The sequence below is a fragment of the Mytilus edulis genome, chromosome 14, assembly GCF_963676685.1.
Source record: "Mytilus edulis chromosome 14, xbMytEdul2.2, whole genome shotgun sequence".
NCBI classification, from domain to species: Eukaryota; Metazoa; Mollusca; class Bivalvia; order Mytilida; family Mytilidae; genus Mytilus; species Mytilus edulis.
Window position 1 is genome coordinate 12,946,220 of NC_092357.1, and position 21,978 is coordinate 12,968,197.

Consider the following 21,978-nt stretch of genomic DNA (forward strand, 5'->3'; position numbering starts at 1 on the left):
AAACCCCCCTAACATAGGACAGTGGTGTAACAGTATAACATAAGAACGACCTATAAAATCATTTGAAAAAAGCTTAACTCATCAGGTAGATACAAATGTAAATATATCTACATGTTACAGCACAGAGTTGGCGTGGTCGGGTTTATACACATCCCCCCCCAAAAAAACCCATTCAATACGTCCAGATCTAAGAGTACTTGTAGTTGCTGACCGCTAGTTCAAAGCCAATGCTTGAATTACCCTTGAGAAATTCAATATATGATTAATAAATACAAAAAAATAACATATAGTGGTCTGTATATGTTATAATTCATTTGCATAGCCAGTGTGAAGAAAGGGATAAGCAATTGTGTCTTGTAAATAGTTTTTTAATATTGTAAACGAACACTCATTTGTCATTTATTCATCGAATGCGTAACATTTAAGTCACGATGGTGCCTTTAAAAGCTTACCATGTTATCGGTTTTGGTGATTAGTGAAGGCTGTACGGGGAATAACAGGTTCGTAAATCTACGTTAATATCTCTGGTGGATAGTCTTTTTATTGGAACCATACCACATCTTACTATTTTCCTACTCGAGTAATATTACCTTAAAGTTTGTACATTTCAGCTTATGCGATATACAATTAATTACTGTCCAAATGATGTCTGTGTTATGTCCTAATTTTAAAATATATTTGATGAAAATAGCAAACACAGATATTTCTAAGTTTATTTTATAAAAAAATGAATACATCAGTAAAAACACACATATGTATTGTTTATTATATTACCAAACGTTTTAAATCTATTTCTTTTATGTACAATAATCATTTATATTAATAAAATCCGGAAACAAGTACACGCTCAAACTAGTTAAACCAAAGCTGATTGACCTAAAAAAAACCACCTTAGAGAAATGATAAAAAAATGCAGTGTATTCTACAATCAAATATTTCATGTTATTTTAAAACAATGACATTCACATGGTGTCTTTTAATTCTGAAAATATAATAACATTATAAATGGTATTCTAGACCTGCATATGGCTCTAACTACAAAAATAAACAGATAATTACTTTACATTTTTCATTTCTGGGCCTTTTATAGCTTACTATGCGGTATGGGTTTTGCTCATTATTGAAGGCATACGGCGACCTACAGTTGTTAATTTCTGTGTCATTTTGTGCATTGTGGAGAGTTGTCTCATTGGCAATCATACCTTGCACATCTACTGATTTAATAGAGACATATACTACGAATGAAAATCACATTACAATGTACCTTAACGTCGTCAACTTTTCATTACCGTGCAGGCGGAAACCCGGTTGAAATAGAACAAAAGAATCGAAGCTCTTTGTTAGAAAAGGAGACAAATGCTTACTGTATTGTTTGCTATAGTAACACATTTTTTAAAAGTTAATAGAAACAAATAAAATGACAATTTTATCCTCAATTACGAAGTATTTTATTTTAAAAACGCCATTTGCATAAGTTTTCAATTTATCTATTACATAGTTAAGCAGAACAATTAGATACATTTGTATCAAGTCGACGACATCCGTATCTATCAAATTGGATGTAGAAAATGCATAACCTCCGATTTTTTTGTATTTGTATCGAAAAGAGAAATCGAGTGCACCTTTTTATGTTAGGGCGTGTTTGAGTTGAATATTTTGTTTTGAAAACGTATAAAGCAAGAGTATTTGATTCATCATCAGATTCTATCATTTTTATATATCAAGGCTACAGGTTGACTTTATAACATCAAACATTCTCAGTACTAAAAGATGAAATATATGGGTCAAGTGAAATGCATGCAAGGGAAATACCTTCAAATGAATCACCAAAACAGAGTAGGTGTGTTCGAATAGCTAATATTTACTAAAAGTACTTGACGACAGTCTTTTAAGTTGGATCCTAAAAAATGCATATCTTCGAAAAAAAAAAATCCTTTTTTCTGTGTGTGATAATTAGGGTTGATAGTTTTCAACCACTGAATTATTTTAGGCTGCCCTTCCACGAAATATTGAATTTTCCAAAATTCCACCGGAAAACCGGTCAGACAATAGTTTTAAGTTGACTCAATGCAGACAAGAACATTAACTGATGCTCATTGGCTAGTAGATACATTTGTCTTTTAAAATACAACTGACATAATGTGTAGGACCGTAATGGTGCTATGTGGATAAATTTACCGGTTTTCAAGAGCTAAATTGGCAGCGCGTCATCCGTACAATGGCTTCCTTTTCTACGATTGTAAAAATGAACAGGCGGAATGAGGAGATAATTTTGACGAAGTAGAATCCTGACTGCGTGAACTAAATCTTTACACTTTCAAATTGTAAAAAAGGTAAAAAGGAAAAAAAAATATACGAAAGAAAGATACATGTAAGTAAACTTTTGAAAAAGCAGGGAATGAAATTGGAGAAAAGATTAAAAAAAAATCCCAACACGAACAACGGTTATATTATTCACTCACTAGAACAGGTTACGTACGGTAAAGTTGGACATTTGCTTTAGTACGTCATCTAAGGTATGGAAAGTTATGGCCAGCATTTCATTTTCGTGTATTAAATATTAATTAATAATACTTGGTATTTTAAGTATTTTAAAATAATTTACAACTTAAAAGTCAATGCATTTCATGACAATCAGACTAAAATATTCCCACAAGAAAACAATTCTAAATACAACTACAAAATATTTAAAACAAACCATGGCGCCTCTATTGATTTTTTTTTCTGGCATGACAGGAATTCTCTATAATTTCCAAATTGTAATAAAAACCCATGCCTCGTCGTAACAATTCATATACTCCGATTAAGATATACAAGCATGTTCTGTTTTGCCTAATTGATTAGGACAATACAATATGACATAACAATTCTTCAAAATATACAACACAGATCAAAAACACTGTAAAACATATAGAGTCAAACATCTAAGTTCAATCTTGTATACACGGAAGCATAGATCCTGTGTTTTCCAAGTGAATCTGTCCACTTTTCCTGAGTGTAAATCATGTTTTATTGTTTGATATAACTCGTGATCTGATCGATTTACTTCTGTTTCGCGTGTATAACACTTTTAATTATGACTGTTCATCTTTTTCTTAATACCATAATGTTTTGAGCACATACGATGCAAATGCTCCGTATAGTTAACTAATTATTCAGTGTTTTACATTGTATGTTTTTTTCGAGAGCGAGATTAAAAAAAAAAACCGTCCGGATTTCTAAATTCTTGGACTTAACATTGGCTGTTTCTTCTATGTAACTGCAATTAATGGCCAGGATTCTTTGTCATTTAACCTAAAAGAGCTGCATTTTGGTTTTTACAGTCAATAATATTTGATGATTTATATGACTTGCTGTGACGGAACCTGGAGTTTTAAAAATAGGGATAAGAAAGGCATTGAGCTACCCCCCAATAAAAAAAGATACACACTAAAAATAAAAACTTAAACCGTTCATGTATTATTTCGCATTGACAATACATTTTGAAATAAATGGAATATACATAAAAACAAAAACAATGAAATAAATACTAAATATTAGTTATCTTGTTCTAATCAGGGGTGTACATTATTTCAAACCGGTGTAAAATTCCGTACACCCCTGATTATACCAATATATAACAAATTATAAGTTCGTTTTCTAATTTAATACAGTGGTATGAAATTGTTTTTTTTTTAGGAGAAACTCCTACTACGTGTTTCTGTACACCGATGTTGGTACAAATTTTCAAAAATATTTTTGTTTATATTTTTTTCGTTAGAAAGGAGTATTTTGAGAAAAAATTTTCTTTTGCAATTTTGCCGACAATTTTTTTTTTCTTGCCAAAATTTTAAGTTTTTGTCGTAAATTTTGCATTTTAAAATATTTTTAAAAAAACTTTACCCTTGGGTTAATAAATAAAAGATTTTTTTTTTATTTTCTGTTCAAAAATATATACACCCGCATTTTTAAGGTAGTTCAGGGGTCTACCGCCATCTTGAATTGTACAATCACAGTAAATACTCGATCTACTTCATTGCCCAAATCTGCAAATTTGGAGACAGATTTGCAATTAATTGGTTACACAGTTTAATTATATAAAGAAAACTTAGTTATTCATTGCATTATCGAAAATGTTTTAACCAATACCAAATATTTGTACTACCTTAAAAGCAAACAAGGAACGTAAATGTCATTCAAAATTATAATGCAACATCGTTTGTAACGGTATTTTGATTGGATAACGTCACTAATTTTCATGGCTTCAATTGACAATTGATGCTATGGAACATACGCACAAGCGCTGACAATATATGCCAGATTTTAAATAAATGTTTTAACATTGTTTTCTGTTAGTTTCATTAGAAAGGAGATAACACTATTGTATTTTTAGCTCCGATGGCATCATTAGTGATATGATGGTCGCAAATACCCGTCTATACTGTCTCAGCTAACGCGTCGCCAGTAAACTTAAGTTCTTACCATCAAATCACCTATTGATGCCATCGGAGCTTAAAATACAAGACAGTTATCTTCTAATTATTCAGTTGATACTTTAGTCTGGCAAACCTCGAATTATCTTTAAGTTGTAATTGGCTTTGAACTAACTTTCAGTAACTGCGACTTACACTTCTTTCGGTACTTTGTGTCTATTGTTTTTTTGATAGTTTGTGCTTATGGTGTGCTATAACATTACTGTTCGAAGTTAAGCGCTATCAATAATGTTTAACCCTGCCACATTCTTAATGTAACTTTCCCAGGTCAGGAAACTGTAGCTCAGTGGTTATCGTTGAGACATGTCTGTCATTTTTTTAAATTGTATTGATTAGTTCTCTAGTTTGGTCCTTTTTTCTGTTTGTTTCAATTTTTTCATTTTTTTAAGTTGACTATAATTTATTGGTTTTTATCATTGTTGAAGGTCGTGCGGTGTCCTATATTTACTTTTATCTTTGTCATTTATACTATTGTGGATAGTTGACTCATTGACATTCATACCACATCTCAGTAACTATTATATATACATGCATATCGTTTCTCTTTTTTTATATAGAATATACCGTTTTTTTTCCCGTTTGAATGGTTATACACTAGTAATTTATGGACCCATTATAGCTTGTGTGCAGGCGATTTGGTGTCACGATATCACAGTAGCATGGGTTCGAATCCCGGCGAGGGAAGAACCTAAAATTTGCGAAAGCAAATTTACAGATCTAACTTTGTTGGGTTGATGTTTAGACGAGTTGTATATATATATACAACTCGTCTAAACATCAACCCAACAATGTTAGATCTGTAAATTTGCTTTCGCAAATTTTTGGTTCTTCCGCTAGACCACACGACCACCTGGGCATGGGTTCGAATCCCGGCGAGGGAAGAACCAAAAATTTGCGAAAGCAAATTTACAGATCTTACATTGTTGGGTTGATGTTTAGACGAGTTGTATATACATTATGTACACAGCCATGTATCACCATCATTGGTGGCGATCCGATGGATACATCTGTTGTAGAGTTGTCACTGACTCAGACGTACTTATAAATATAATTATTTTCTGTGACTGTATATTACATTAATTTGTAGGATCCTTTACTATAGATAATTTAGCTGATCTGTAACAATAACATCTTCATGCCTTATATATCATGTACTGTAGTACGCCGCTAGATTAAAACTGACGAGGAAAGGTAACACACGGCCAGCGAAAGCTCTTTTTTTGAGAGCCCAGGTGGTCGTGTGGTCTAGCGGGACGGCTGCAGTGCAGGCGATTTGGTGTCACGATATCACAGTAGCATGGGTTCGAATCCCGGCGAGGGAAGAACCAAAAATTTGCGAAAGCAAATTTACAGATCTAACATTGTTGGGTTGATGTTTAGACGAGTTGTATATACATTATGTACACAGCCATGTATCACCATCATTGGTGGCGATCCGATGGATACATCTGTTGTAGAGTTGTCACTGACTCAGACGTACTTATAAATATAATTATTTTCTGTGACTGTATATTACATTAATTTGTAGGATCCTTTACTATAGATAATTTAGCTGAACTGTAACAATAACATCTTCATGCCTTATATATCATGTACTGTAGTACGCCGCTAGATTAAAACTGACGAGGAAAGGTAACACACGGCCAGCGAAAGCTCTTTTTTTGAGAGCCCAGGTGGTCGTGTGGTCTAGCGGGACGGCTGCAGTGCAGGCGATTTGGTGTCACGATATCACAGTAGCATGGGTTCGAATCCCGGCGAGGGAAGAACCAAATATTTGCGAAAGCAAATTTACAGATCTAACATTGTTGGGTTGATGTTTAGACGAGTTGTATGTATATATATAATACTGTAGAGACTTCTTAACAGAAGGAAAAGATTTATGACTCATTGATTATATATTACCTACGTTAAATTTATCCCATTGATATATTGGCCATTCCCAACAGTGACACACACCAGCCGTGTGTACTTTTATACAGAAAGACATTCCCGTGATTTGAACCTTTCAATGTTTTTAAACGTATTACAATGTAGCATTGACCAAAAATATTTAAGTTATTGACATTTTATTTTTTTTGAATTTCACTCGGTAGAATCCTGTACCGCAATTAACTACTCTCGAAAAAACACTGTACCGAAAAAAATGACTGTATTCTTAAAATGTGCTTCCCAATGCTATAACTCCAATTTTTCCTAAAGTTTCTGTAAATCGAAGGATATATATGTTCCAAATGTACATTTCCTTTGGTATTTGCATTAGTATTTGTTTACAATTGTTGTTTTATATTTTGGAATAAAAGCATTGTAAAACTTAATTACAGTTTTAGAACTCAGCAGGGTGGATATTATCTTTTAATTACTTAAAATTACTAGCTTACGTTGTAAGATTTTGTATATGTAGTTTATGAATACTTATCACCTCTTACAAGAACAGATGTCTATTTGTTTACATTATTGATTATATTTAATTAAGAAACGTGATCACACTCAGGAAAAGACCGATCAAATCACTCGAGAAAAAAACCACGAGCCCAGTCGGACACTAAAGCTGCAGTAAAACAGCTGAAGACAAGTCTATGATTTCAAAAGCTTAAAAATGTTTCAAACAAATGTACAGTATATCAAATAAACGGTGTTCCTTTTGGGCTTTCATTCATTTTTTACCCACACCAAAAAATCCTTTTATTCTACCAATAACAGATTTATCATCTTTTAGTATTTCATCTGCAACGTCAGCGACTGCCATCGACTGCCTAGTGTTACGGACACGATCTTGAAATATCTTAACTGATTTCCCATATGTAGCACGTTTTTTACATTTCTCCAAAGCATCAATTCTTCCTTCAAATCCGCTCTTCTTCTCTCTTTTTTCACTGGCAATCATCAGTTCCATATACTGGACAGTGCTCATAGGATCAGGACGAAGAGCTATTTCTTTTAACCTATTGTTTAGTTTTGAAATGACTTCCATCATAACCTGAATTGCTTCTTCTTGCCTACTTATATCTTGGTTCATCTGCTCTAATACTTGTTCCTGGGTTAATGTTTTTTTAGTTGCCTCTTCATATTTCTTTTTCATTTCATCATATCTCTTCTTCACTTGGCGTTTCGACCATTTAATAATATATGGTGTGTTATGGTGCAGCTTCCAATGACAACCCTTTGGACACTGAACGCATGATCCTTCTCTGTTCATGGCACAGCACTTTGCCTTGTCACTGTCATTAGGAAACGCACAGCTCTCGTGACATGTATAGTTACATGTCAGACAGTTGGTTGTATATTGTCCTTTTCCGGTTAAATCAATTTTTTCCTGAAAATCTTCGTCAACTAAATATTCAAAGTTTTTATTCTGCAGTATTGCTTGCTCATTCTGCGAAAATATTCTCACTTCCTTTTCCAACACATTGATTTGGGATAGTCCTACCTCTATTTCCTGCTGTAGATGAATTACTGTGTTTTCAACTTTCTGCCTCTTCCTTAATACCTCAGTAGTAAGAGAAAGACTTTTTGTTTGAAGGATGGTGAGATGATCAAAGAACGTTTGACAGCTTTTGATTCCCATGTCCCAGAAAAAAGAAGAAAGGTTGTTTGGTGTATTTGTTGTGTTATCTACGAAAAGAGCTGAATTATTAAAAGTAAAATAAGTATCATATGGAAGTGGAATTCCTTCAATTGCTTGTATTCCGGCTAGAACCGGTGGTCGTTGGCCATCAGCAAAGGTGATAAGGGTACATATATTATCTTTGATATCATTTCCAAATAACGACAAGATGGCCTCAAAGATATATTTCTGAGTTGTTGTTAATCTTGCATCAGGCGCTTTCAGTATAAAACAAACGGCATCGAGAGTTGCAACACCCCGTTCTCCTTTGGAATTAAATAATTCCCGAATTTGTTCTATTATTTTTGCATCTTGTTCTAATCCTCTGGTGTCACCAAATCCAGGCGTGTCTATTAGGTTGATGGTATAGTTTACTCTATCCGAAACATCATTGTGAATTGTATAACAGGTCACCCACTCGGTCTGTGAATGTGCCTAGAACGAATTAAAGTTATGTTAATTTAACAGCGTCATAAATGACCTGAAATGTCACATGTAAGAGTAAGAGGTATTACTATTTTCTAGTAATGCCCTGTACTTCTTAAGTTATCAACATTTATTCTAATTGGTTTCCTTGCTTATTAACCCATTTCTCTGACGTCAGTCTATTGTTCTAACAGTGGATTATTTTTCGAGAATCCATTGACCACCATGTAAACTTAAGATAACTTATATCATAACTTTAAACTTTTAACTTCCGATACGTTATCCTCTTAAAAACGAGTGAGTGATGAAAGGTTCGAACTCGCGAGTATTTTCGACAGTAACGTCTGTAGTCTATGCATGATACCACTAGAACACGAGTGCTGATATAGATTAATATTTAAGTATCACTCTTATAGCGTATAGCTGTCAATGCATGTCAATAAACTGTATTTCTGTCTTTTTGTTATCGAATAAACTATATAAACACTATGTATAATGAAATCAAAGAATTGTAAATATTACTTATTATTACAATTCCTTGATAAAATAAACATCCATGTGCACATTACACTTATCACTTTTAACGTTCAAGACCTTTCCCATTTCATCATAGCAAATGCTTACTTTTGGTTTTAGGATTATAAAGATATCATACTATGATCACTTAGATTTTCTTTGTTTGATTATAAATGGTCAAAATGTACATCAACATTTAACTGACTGTTATGTGATTAAAGTGTGATAAGCTACGACTGTAAAACTACTTCTTTGATGGTAAAACCAGAAACAAAATCGTCAACTTTATAGTAAAAATGAAATATAGATACCTCTAAGATTAAAAACTATATTTTGGTAGAGTAAAACATAACAAAAAATAATCATTCCGGTTAATAGGCTTGAACTTTGCACTGTTAATATCACAGTAATTTCTTTCTGTACCAACGACTAGACGATCACGGCTATGAACAGCTTACATGATAGATTGCAAATTTGACATTATTATATATTGTACATTTGTAGCAAAAGCAATTTTGTTTGGGTTTCAGAATGCATACCACACATAATACTAGTTTATTAACTGATTGACGATGGATGTCAATTGAAATAACGTTAAAATATTCAAAACATAATGAAAGGGAACCAGTTTACACAAAACTTATATATAATGTTTCAATTCAGATCAATCATAGTATCTATTTTACTATCAACTAGTGTCTAGTGAAGTGGTATTATTGTGAAATTTACACATCATTCATGTTAAATGTTTTAGTAATTTTGAATATGTGTTGTAAATTCAATTACATGGGAGATTTAAACGACACTGACTTGCTTATTAGGTTGCTGGATAGTATCTATAATACTAAAATAACGAGGTCCAATTTGTCAGCCGTCATCACGTTTCCATATCGATTATAATTTTAGGATTAACTGATTTGATTTAAAAACATTATTTTCTAGGTTTTTCATAATAAACGTAGCTATCTTTTAAAAAGGCCTTGCTGAACGAGTAGAATGAGCGAAATCTATTATTATGTCCCTCATGCAAAGCTCTGATTCCTTTCACGGATTTGGCTATACTTTTTTGGAACTTTTGGATTATAGCTCTACATCATTTATATAAGCTTTGGATTTTACATATTTTGGCCACGACCATCACTGAAGAGACATTATTTGTCGAAATGCGCATCTGGTGCAGACAAATTGGTACCGTTAATGTTATTACTATTATTATGGCTTCACAAACCATTGAGTGAATTAAAATCTGCAAATGCAATGTATGAAAACTTTGGCGTTATTTGATGAAAAATGTTCGATTTCAGTTATCTCATATTTAGATTGTATATAGAGTGAATTTAACACGAATTTTAAAAACGAAATAAAAAGGTTTAAAAGGGGGAATACTGTTAATGATCAATCGAAGTTATTTCTATAAAACAAAGACAACGTGTGTACGGACAAGTATATTTTAAATGGTATTGTCCTTTTATCTTCATTCATTTGTCTTCTCTTTTTAGAAAACTGTTTTAATGAAAGCAATAATATATAAAACATGTACATATTCATGACGCCTTTTCTCTAAATCCATTGAATGTTGGATATGTACGGATTGATAATTTAGTCTTAGATGCCTGATTTTTTAAAATTTAGTTGTTAGAGGCTTTGAACTGGCTATCAGTTAGCGGCGAGTACTCTTAGATCTGTACCTAGTGTCTTTTTGTTGTTCGGATGTACAAGTACCCGTCCACGTCCTCTTGTATTTTTACCCATCTGATGAATTAAGCCTTTGTCAACTGATTTTTAAAGTTCGTTCTTATGTTTTACTGTTAAACCACTGTACCAGGTTAGAAGAGGGTTGGGATCCCGCTAACATGTTTAACCCCACCACTTTATGGATGTATGTGTCTGTCCTCAGTCAGGAGCCTGTAAGTCAGTTGTTGTCGTTAGTTTATGTGCAACTTATTTGTTTTTCGTTCATTTTTTGTACTTAAACATGTTAAATTAGGCCGTTTGTTTTCTCGTTTGAATTGTTTTACACTGTCATTTCGGGGCCTTTTATAGCTGACTATTTGGTATGAGCTTTGCTCATTGTCGAAGGTCGTACGGTGGCCTATAATTGTTCATTTTCGTGTCATTTTGGTCTAATGCGGAGAGTTGTCTCATTGGCAATCATACCACATCTTCTTTTTTTACATTATTTTTTAGGTGATCCTGATAAAATGAAAACTCTGTTCGCGTCATATAATGTTTTTTTAGAGGGATATTTAACATTGGCATAACGCGTGGAGGTTTGGCTAGACACAACACCAAGTTCAACCCACTATTTGTTCTTAAATGTTTTGTACCAAGTCAGGAATATGACTTTCGTTATCTAATAGTTCGTTTCTGAATGTTGCATTTTTATTTGTTTTTGTTGCACTTCTGTGTTCTGTTATTTCGTGGTTTTCCTCTGATAGTTGATGTTTTTCCCGTGGTTTAAGTTTGTAACCCGGGTTTGTTTTCTCTCAATCGATTGATGACTTTTGAACAGTGGTATACTACTGTTGCCTTTATTTCAAAGAAATGCGCATTAATCTTAAGCAAACAAACATTCATATTACCTGATCATGCTCTCTTGCCTGTTCACATGCCTCCAAGTTAATAAGTGTGAATCTGAATGAATCTTCCCACGTCACTCCCATTATATAGTTAGCCATTCCGTTAATTAAGGTACTCTTCCCAGATCCAGTGGCGCCAACTATCATAACAGTGCGTTCCATCGCGTCCATACCTTCTTTACCTTTTGAATATAATCGCATTTTGTTTGACAGCAAATTTTATGTCACATTATGATGTTTATGTATGCATTGAGGTAAAGTAAGCACCCTGATTACTGATGAGTTTTAAAATATAACTGATAACCTAACAAAAGGTCAGTTATGATAAAATGTAATGATGAAACAATAAATGTACTCTTAAAGTCTAGCTTATCACTGATAAAATTCTTATTAAAGAAAAAATCATTAGAGTGACATTTGTTATCGAATATCCGTCATACAGATGATATTGAATATGTTCCTTATGTCGTTACTACAATCACGTTCCCTTTTCACGAATGTGACCTTACGAATTAGACTTAAAATCGGGTTTGTACTAACATGAGCTACAGGACGGGCGTTAAATGTGGAGCAGAATCTGCCTATCCTTCCGGAGCACCTACGATCACCCCAATTTTCGGTGGGGTTCTTGTTGCTTCGTCTTTAGTGTTCTATGTTGTGTTTATTTCACTATTGTTTGCCTGTTTGTCTTTTTTGTTTTATAGCCATTTGATTGTCAGTTTATTTTTAATCAATACGTTTGAATGTATCTCTTTGCATCTTTCAACCTTCTTTTATAATTTTAGTTTTCATCATAATTTCATTTAAACTCGTCAAAGATACCAGACATATAATTAAGTGCACTAGTAGTAAGTTATGCCTAACCAAGACTCACAATGGCCAGAAGCGCTTAAATGAAAACTGTTGTACTTCCGAATCAATTAAAATATTCAAGAACATTGAAACTAAAACTTTTAAGACATGGCTAAGGCTGACTATACATTGGGTACACACACTGATGTAACAGTGTAATATCTCTTTTTGTAACATTCAAACGACTTAATCATATTTATTGCTTGGAGAATTACCTAGAAAAAACTTTCTGGTTTTTGCTTTCTTGTTTCTGGCAGAAATATTTTCTTTTATTGGCAATTGGTAAACTTTTGGTGGACCAGATTCAATTTGTTCAGCCTTTTGCAAAACACCCAGTGCTGGCGACTCCCTTGTGTGAATAGGGTCACTTTCTTCAGTGAATTGACCATCCTTCCCAGTACTATCGTCAATTATTTTGACCTTGAAAATGTACGATGTATTTGCCTTGAGCCCTGTAATAGTAAACCTTGGCTTGCTACATCTTTCTTTTGACACATATGGCCTCCATTTACCATTCGGATGCTCCTTCAAAATAATTTGATAAACCTCGTTTTCTGTCAGCTCCCGCTCTGCTCGCCACTGTAGCAATGTACTATCTGATTTGCTTTCTGACGAGTATGGCTTTCCCAATTCCTCATTTGTTAAGTTCTTTAAAATCAAATGTTTTAGCATTAGTTGTGTATTTCTCTTTTCAAGGTATTGAATTTATAATTGCTGATAAAATAATCTAACGGTACGCTTTTGTCGATTGTTTTTTTTTGGTCTAAAGTCTAACATAGTACATTTTTTTTGTATATTTATTCAGAATTTATAATGTTGATGCTGGACATTATATTGTAAACAAAATAGTATCGATCATTATTTTTTTTAGACAGATAAAAAATGTCATATTCTTTAAGGTGTTGAATATTTTAAATTTAAACTATAATATTAAAGTTGTGTTCATTTGCTGATACGACTCTTATATAATATTATAGCACCGCGGGAACATTTTTACGCTGTAATTGGTTGAATGTCGTCACGTGGTGACCCCAATGGATTCCTAGGGGGTAGAAAATTTCATAGGGGGTTCATGACGTCACGTCTTCTGTATATCGTGACGTCATCTATTAATGTTGTTGTGTTTCGTTGTTTATTTTTCAGTAAAAGTCCAGCGTGCGGTAAATTTGTTATACGATTAACTACTGGCCTCTTCCGGACCATATTAGTCCGGCTGATCGGTAAAACAATTGCTCAAATATTGAGGAAAACATTTTGCATGATGGTACATTTTTGTGTACTGAGCAATATTAGCTATGGACTAGCTCTCAACATTTAATATAGAGGGTAAATAACATTCATAGGGGATTCGGTCTCCGTCCTCATCCCTATGGATTTCACTAACCCTCTATGGATCCGTAGGGGGTCAGTAGCCAACCATGTAACTTATAATATTCTACACCACTTATATAGCTACCATTAGTTCTTGATTCAAACTTTCGGCTGTAAGGCCTAGCGTCTGCATGGCAAATTCATTGTTCGGAAATCTGGAGAAGATAACCAAAAAGAAGATATTTTACAATCATGTTTACATTTTAGTATAAATCGATGTAAGTTGTAAAATTACCTATCAATTTCAAAAGGCAGATAAATGGAATACACATTTGAAACTTCTTTAATTACAGATACTTTACTTAACCACAGAATTAGACTTCAGTATTGGAATATTTAAAACTGTATATCTTCCACCTCCCTTATTGTGATAAATTGAATAGTAAATCAATAAATGGAATCAATTGTGTTTTCCCGAAGTCTCTTGCACTTATTAAAGAAATGAAGATAAATGACACCGCACATAATAAATTTTATCAACTGACCTTGAATGAAGCTGTGAAATATCTGATGATATCCTGTGATATTTCGTCAATTTCATTTTAGTATGTTTATGGGCACAAGCATCACAAAGAGGATCTGGAACATGGCAGTCAATGCAGAATGACGTAGCTTCGTGCTCTCGTTTAAGAGAACGACATGGTTTACAGAAGATTGTGTTTCTTGATATGCCAGTAACTTTATGCTGACGGGTTTCTGTTTGTGCTTGATGAAAGTTAAAACATTCTTCGCATAAATTTTCATCGCATTCCTCACAAAAGAATAATGCGTTTACTGTGCTGTCCTCGATGCTACAGGGTTCGCAAACAGGAATGCCTTTTTCAATTTGTGCATTTTGGGCACCTTTAATAAAACAAGCAAAAGCAAATCACTGACGTTGTTTACCATCCCAATAACGTGTTATAGTATTTTTTTTATTTTTTTTTTATCTTTATAAATGAAACTATTCTTTATTAAATGAAACTATCATTGTTTAGTGCTCTGGTAAACTTTTGATTTCTTGTCTTTCAATTTTAATAATTTAAAAACGCAAAAAATTAAAATGGTACAAATCTCTTGTACAGGACGCTTAGTTGCATAAAGTTGTCCAATGACAAATTCGGGCATGTAAATAATTTGCAAAACTTGCCTTGCTAGTCATGTTCTCTTTTTAAAGTTTCTATGGATATTATAAGGTTTTCAAGATTATTTTCAAAAGTGTCAAAGATGCTGAATAGGGCTATTGTTACTGCAAATAGCAGTTGAAAGATGATTTAGAAATTTTGACTTATGTGTTACTCTGTCTTACTGATCAATAATGCGACTACAGTTTTTCTCTATTAAATAAAATTGAGAATGGAAATGAGGAATGTGTCAAAGAAACAACAACCCGATCAAACAGCAGAAAACAAGTTTTCAAGAAATTGTGCAATAATGAAAAGCCGCAATATTTTTTCTGTCAGAAGTAATATATATAAAGAAGGATTTAAGCCTTATTTCTATTTTCATCCCGGCCATGCTGGTTGACACCTTTAAATACTATGATGGTTGTGACAAAGATTGTTTCAAATGTTCTTAGTTGCAAAGAAAAAAATGAATTTCGGACGCCAATTAATCTTTTAACCTGTGGTTTAGGTGTGTTCAAAATGGGTTACTACATAAGAAAATGCCTGTACCAACTCAGGAATATAACAGTTGTTGTCGAATAAATTCGTTTGATTTGTTTGAGCTGTTTATTTTGTTGTTTGATTAGGTGCTTTTCCTTTTAAATTTTCCTCGGAGTTCATTTATTTTGTACTTTTACTTTGTACTATTTTGAAAAATTGTCAAACAGAGAACCCCATAGAATATAATAACTAGGAAAAGAAAGACAACACGTGTAATCTAACAAACCGAACATAGATATTGTAAAAACCAAAAACACGAACTTGATCAGGAATAGTCTCAGAGTCTCTAAAATGGAACGTGGTTCCTGCTTATTACGAGTAGTTCTATAACGTATTGATCATGTAAGTACAAATGCAGTAATCTCTTTTCTACGATTATGTGATATTATCGGAAACGAAGCCGGGATAATGGTTAAGACAATTTCAAAATCTTTGACGTCATCATGCATAATCATCTGACACACTTTAAATAAAAAGATATTCACAGGTTATTCTTGCATGTTTGATTGTGACTGGCTAAGTTGTTTTAAAATACAACAAGTTGATAACAGCTAACGAGAATTATGAGATTACAGAGGTTTCTATCTAAGTCAAATATATATTCTAAAGCATGAGTATAAAGTTGAAAGTTACTGACCGCTATATTGAAGCATTTTCTTGTAAATAAAAGGCACACAGTTGATAGCTTTCTTATATAATATAAACCATTGATGAAAAAGGCAACATGAGAGTTAAATAAAAAAAATAGCATTAGTATATTACACTTGATCAAGCAAATGAATTTTGTTCTGAAAATGTAACTTTGATCTTAGCATCATCTGTATAGTTTGAACATTTAATATTTATGTATAATATCAGTCAAATTTTAGACTTCTCCTATGCTATTAACTCAGTATTGTTCAGACAATTCGTTAGCAGTCAAATTAGAACCGCACAGTTACTGTGTAGACACTTCAGTCTATAGATGATATGTAATACTTTACCCGATAGAAAAGGTCCGGTCTTTGGTCTTGCTCCTGAATAATTGTCATCTTCGTTTGTCGCAGACATCGGTCTTGTTGTGTTTCCCTTGTTTGATAAACTATCAAAAACAGCATTCCCCATATTTGTATTGATTTTATATATCTTAATCATAAAATTTATTGAAACTCCTAACATGTTTGATGAAAATAGCAATTGCTATTGTTGTGTAATCCATAATTATGATAAATAAAAAGAATTGCAAAAAGGCAAAGGTTGATTTATCTATATTTACCTTAAAATTATACCATTTTAGATTCTTTTAATACATCTAAAGTTCATTCACTTATTACATGTGAAGCAAATGTCATTACAGTTCATACAGATTTTAGATTATTTATACATCTTTCCGTTTACACAATTATCACTAGTATATTAATTAAACATTTTGGGTTTTCCTAAATACAAAGTGTGATAGGGACCTCTACATGGCGGAAAATTAAACGAGTTATTTTGTTTACCTTAAGATAACGACAGTCAAGTCTTTAGATAACACGTGACCTCTCGTTCTTTTCATTGCGCTGTGACATTCAGCACATGAATCACAAAGTGGACTGTCACAGTCCTTGCAATAAACAGAAGCCATGACTTCACAACCATTAGCAGAACAATTGTCACATGAAATGGACGAAAACAGTTGTTTCAGAGGATGATTTCTATTCATTTTCTGTGAAAGATGAATCGTCTTACATTCTCCACATAAATACTCATCACACTCTTCGCATTTATGTGTCGCCTGTCTTTCCTTCTTGTCGTATTTACATGGCTCGCACATATCAACGGACATTGTAATGTTGTTGACGTTTACTATATCGTGCTGTGAAAAATTCTTCATCGATCTATGTTGAGATATGCAAGAATCGCACATGAATTCCTCACATTCTTTGCAGTAGTGTGCTGCAAGAACGCTTTTCTTGCGGTAAGTGCAAGGCTCGCATGTCCGCTGGTTCTGTGAACAGTACGGATCTAAAATCGTATACATCAATATAAAATAGAAAAATAACGTGACATTGCATATTTCCGTTTGTATACAAGTTTCAAACTAAAAATTGTCATTATATATATCATTGTAGTCATTTATTTTCTTGGCATCATTAATTAATTACACGGTTATATATCCTGCATACAAATATTTGTTCCTTTTCTTGATTTTGCTTATCCTTTATACAAAAATAAGAATATAGTATGTGGTTTCTTATGAGACACAAAAAGTGTAAAAAAGTCATACGAGAAAACTAAGGGTCTAGTTTATAACATACAAAATTATTCAATTTTGTGTTATTCCGTTTATTTCATTGAAACTAACATAGCGAAATAACAGCACACTATTTGTTTTTTTCTTCTTCTAAAATTTGTTTCTTGTTGCTAGTACCGATCTAGCTGATTTGTCATGAAATTCAAACTGGATGTTCTGTTTTTTTTATGTTATGAAGTGTTCGTTTGGATTTTCTCAATGTTGAAAGGTATACGGTGACCCGTAGTGACGTTAATTTACTATCAATTGGTAGATACTTTTGTCGTCTTCAGCAATACTAATATCATATTATATTTATACAACTGTTGATGTTATTCATTCATGTTTTGTTAGTTTGCAATCTACTGAAGCATTTAAGTCCAACCAAGGACTCAAATGACCTGGTTATGCTAATGCATTACAGGTAAGTATGTGTGCAATGGTTCAATGCAATTTCAAAGATTTATGATCATATCATAGAAAGAAAAAAAGAGATATTACTAAAACATGGTACTGTCTTACTATAAGGCTGAACAGACTAGGTTCTCAAGTATTGAAAATAAGATCAATTTCAAAAACAAACTTAAGATATCAGTTGATTACTTGCAATAAATGAGGAATTGTTCTGTCAAGATTCGCAGATTCGTGTTAAAAACTGTAGTGGGAGATGATTTCACAAATGTTGAACAGTTAATATACTGTTCCATATAAAGTAGGAATGATTAACTTTAAATTAGTTCAATATCACATCTATAAGATTTCAGTAAGAAGTCTACATTCATTTTGATACCAACACGTACTATTTACAGCAATGACAGCTATACTGATAGGTTGACTTGCTCACAGTAATACTATCATTATACAGATACCCTTGTGATATGCAGTAAAGTTTTGGTTGTCCATTGTTTTGTTTTTTGTTTCAATGATAGAGATTATGACAACGATGGACAATGAGCCGATATGGAGACTAATGACGACAACGGATGTCAAATTATGATACTAGCTGTAATGGCATGGAAAGAAAGGTAATTAATTCAAACCTGCTTTCATTTTGTCTTTGCTTTTGTATCTACAAGATTATAAAGGCGAAGTTATTTAATGTTCAATTAAACAAATTAAATTTGATGAACAAAATAATGTTGTTATTTATAAGTTGTTTAATATGTCGACTGTTATTTTTGATATCGGAATCTATAGCAATTACCTAAGCTGTATTTGGCAATCATTATACAATTTAGGGTGCTCAGTGCTCTACTACTCCCGTTAATGTTTTCGCTTTTGTTACATTTTTTAATCTGGAGACACTAATGTGTTTTCTGTAGACCCGTCAGGTAAACAAATATGTAATCCGTGTAACATGCAGTGAACTTTCTCTTTAACATTACGCATAGGAAGACGTTTATAACATAAAAAAAAATATATTAATAAGTTGATAAACGTATGAACAAATATCATATCCCCATGTTTGTAGTGCGGAGAATTAATGCCTTTATTACATTGTTACCTTAATATAAAATTAGCTATATCATACGACAACTCGTGACCTCTTGTTAACTTCATTGCTGTGTGCTGTTCTACACAGGAATGACACAAAGGCTCTGGATCTTCACAATGTAGACAGTATCCAGAAGCTTGTAATCTTTTGTCAGCACTTTTGCAAGGTTCACACAGCACCTCATCTAATATAGAAATTACATTGTGGTGTTTATTCTGTTTCTGTGACAAATGGAATGTTTTGCATTGTGCACAAAGAAATTCTTCGCAATCTTCACATGCACAGGTCGCAGGAGTTGATTTATTACTGAATGAGCATGGCTCACATTCCTTTTTAGGACTATTGAATTGAACATGTTTTATGTCAACAATAGTATGCCCTTTTGTAGCCTTTTGTGTTTGGTGACTTGCAGTACACGTGTCACAAAACTTTTCATCACAATCTTGGCAATACTGAAGGGCAATAGATTCTATATTTCTTGTAGAGCAGGGTTCACAGCATTGTTTTACATCATCGTTCAAGTCAGTTTCTGTGAATAAAAACAAAAAATGACATTTGTAAATTGTTGTAGGCTTGTATATTTATAATTTATCACATGTATCGTTTTTGTCGTGGAGGTTTGGATTTTTTTTGTAACTGTAAACTCTAACACTGTAGCTTTGACTCTTGTTAATTTTTATGCAATGAACTTACTGCTTGATTATTCAGTGTTTGTTTTCAAAATTATAGGTTGAACATTTACAATAGAATAATGATAATTCATTTAAGTTATATAAAAGCAAGAGGTCGAGACATAATTACATTTTAGCATCGAATAGACATATTGATATACATATTGTTAAAGTTTACCATGCGATATAAAGTAATCGAATCGGAACCACTTGCTATGTGGTTAACTGGTGTATAACCCAATGTTGGAAAATACAGATATATTTCACATACTTACCTGTTGAAGTTTCGTCATTAGAAGGATTTAAGTTTTCCTCTTCCATTTTTTTCTTGTGTTTTTTTTTCTAAATAAAAAAACAAACATTAATTTCACTTTAACATTATATATTAAAAACGTTAATATCAATTGTCCTTCAAAGGCATTGCTTACGTCAAATAAAAAGTTTTAAAACTGAATTGAACTTCAAAGTAAAGAAAATATATTCTACTCATATAAAACTTTAATAGACAACATTTTTTTCTAGAATGTAAAATCTTTGCCTTCCTATATGTTCAGAAGTTTAAAGTACGTATAAAAATAGTTGAATTTAGTCAAATCACCAAAAATATTGAATTCCGAGGTAGTTAGAAAAACCCTAATCAAATGGCATAATCCACAGCTCAAACATATCAAACGAATGGATAACAACTTTCATATTTTAGAAAATGGTTGATTACACCCGGTTTTATAGCTTTCTAAATCTCTCATTTCATTATACTGACAACGGAGTGTGAACAAAGCAAACAGACATAACAGGTAAAAATATCAAAAAAGGGATTCAGAAGTCAATATTTTGTTATAATCTTTATAACTTTAAAAACATTTTCATTCACTGGATTTCTTTTAAGGTGATTGTGTTAATTAGAAGCTCACGTTTGTGTTAGGTTTGTTTATGTTTTCAACAACTGTATCTAAAAATACAAATCTGTCAATGTGACTTTTAACGAATTTGATTCGACAATGTAGACAGGGAGATTCCAAAAAAAAACCTGTTTTTACACTTTATCGCAAGACTTCTAAAATTAAAAAGGAATTTATATGATAGGCATTACTAAGAGCCTCATCGAAATGCAACAAGAAGCACGCCAAACACATATTGACCACAACAAAATCCAACAACGTAGCAGTTTGCGCAATATCAAAACTTACGTCCTGAGAATTGACCGTTTCAGAAGTTGAAGAGCCATGGGTAATTTCATTGTTCGTACCCCAAAATAAAAATAACGTCATATCATTCGTTGAATTTCCATCGTTTATGACATTTTTAACCAATCACGACGTTTTGGTGTACACTTTTGAAAATATTACCCAGAATGCATTAGATTCTGAAACGGTGAATTGAATAGTGCATTATCAGATGTTTAATAAGATATCAATACTTATAGGAATATTTCACGAAAGGGATACGATATCACATATAGTTGGTACTGGCTACGATTCTGTTGGAACCGTAAAATTAGCAAAACATAGTGATATGTTTACGTTAAATTGCCGGAATGGAAGTTCAAGTTTGAACTGATAAATTCCAGACGTAACTAGATGATTTGTGTCTACAGATACATAACATTAATGTTACGACAATGCATTTCCATTACAGATATAAGAATTGCATTTTTATTTTTGATTCTGACTTTATTAGCACGAATCAAGGACGTCCATATTCGTGAAATACATTGAAATAACAAATAAAACAAACTCAAACCTGCTAGCCAACAACTAAAAATAGAAATAAAATAAAAAAAAATGCCGTTACTTTTCTTTTTAATATGTTATCCTCAGAAAGCAAAATATTGTCAAAACTGTATGTTGATAATTACCAAGAATGGTACACAAATTTGTATATATTTAAACAAAAAATATCATTCGTGTCAAAACAGATTTTATTCATTATCACCGATAGGAAAATGTTTAAAATACCAATTCATTGTAACTGAGCAGAATCGTCATTTCACATGTATTTGAAGGTTCAACTCTTCCACTCATGTAAAACGAACAAATGAATGAATACAACTTATTTTTGGATGTTTTATATCCACTTCTAGTTTCTAGTGCTC

General features: G+C 32.6%; 1 protein-coding gene across 1 annotated transcript; it reads right to left on the reverse strand.

The window, feature by feature from the left end:
- Nucleotides 1-6,513: 6,513 nt before the first annotated feature.
- LOC139502790 (uncharacterized) lies at nt 6,514-20,224 on the reverse strand. The gene is made up of 10 exons (XM_071292373.1): nt 20,162-20,224; nt 19,225-19,744; nt 18,761-18,789; nt 16,948-17,452; nt 16,450-16,547; nt 14,306-14,663; nt 13,906-13,975; nt 12,665-13,097; nt 11,601-11,779; nt 6,514-8,511 (listed from the first exon to the last, which is right to left on the reverse strand). The coding sequence occupies exons 1-10, from the start codon at nt 20,205-20,207 to the stop codon at nt 7,126-7,128; spliced, it is 3,624 nt and encodes a 1,207-aa protein (XP_071148474.1). The 5' UTR covers nt 20,208-20,224; the 3' UTR covers nt 6,514-7,125.
- Nucleotides 20,225-21,978: the final 1,754 nt, after the last annotated feature.

Coding starts and splice junctions, on each gene's coding strand:
- LOC139502790 (XM_071292373.1), bottom strand. CDS start 20,207: ATGGAAGAGGAAAACTTAAATCCTTCTAATGACGAAACTTCAACAG. Junction 18,790..19,224: donor ATAGCTAATTTTATATTAAG/GTAACAATGTAA, acceptor ATAATCTTGTAG/ATACAAAAGCAAAGACAAAA. Junction 8,512..11,600: donor AGGCAAGAGAGCATGATCAG/GTAATATGAATG, acceptor AATTCGTTCTAG/GCACATTCACAGACCGAGTG.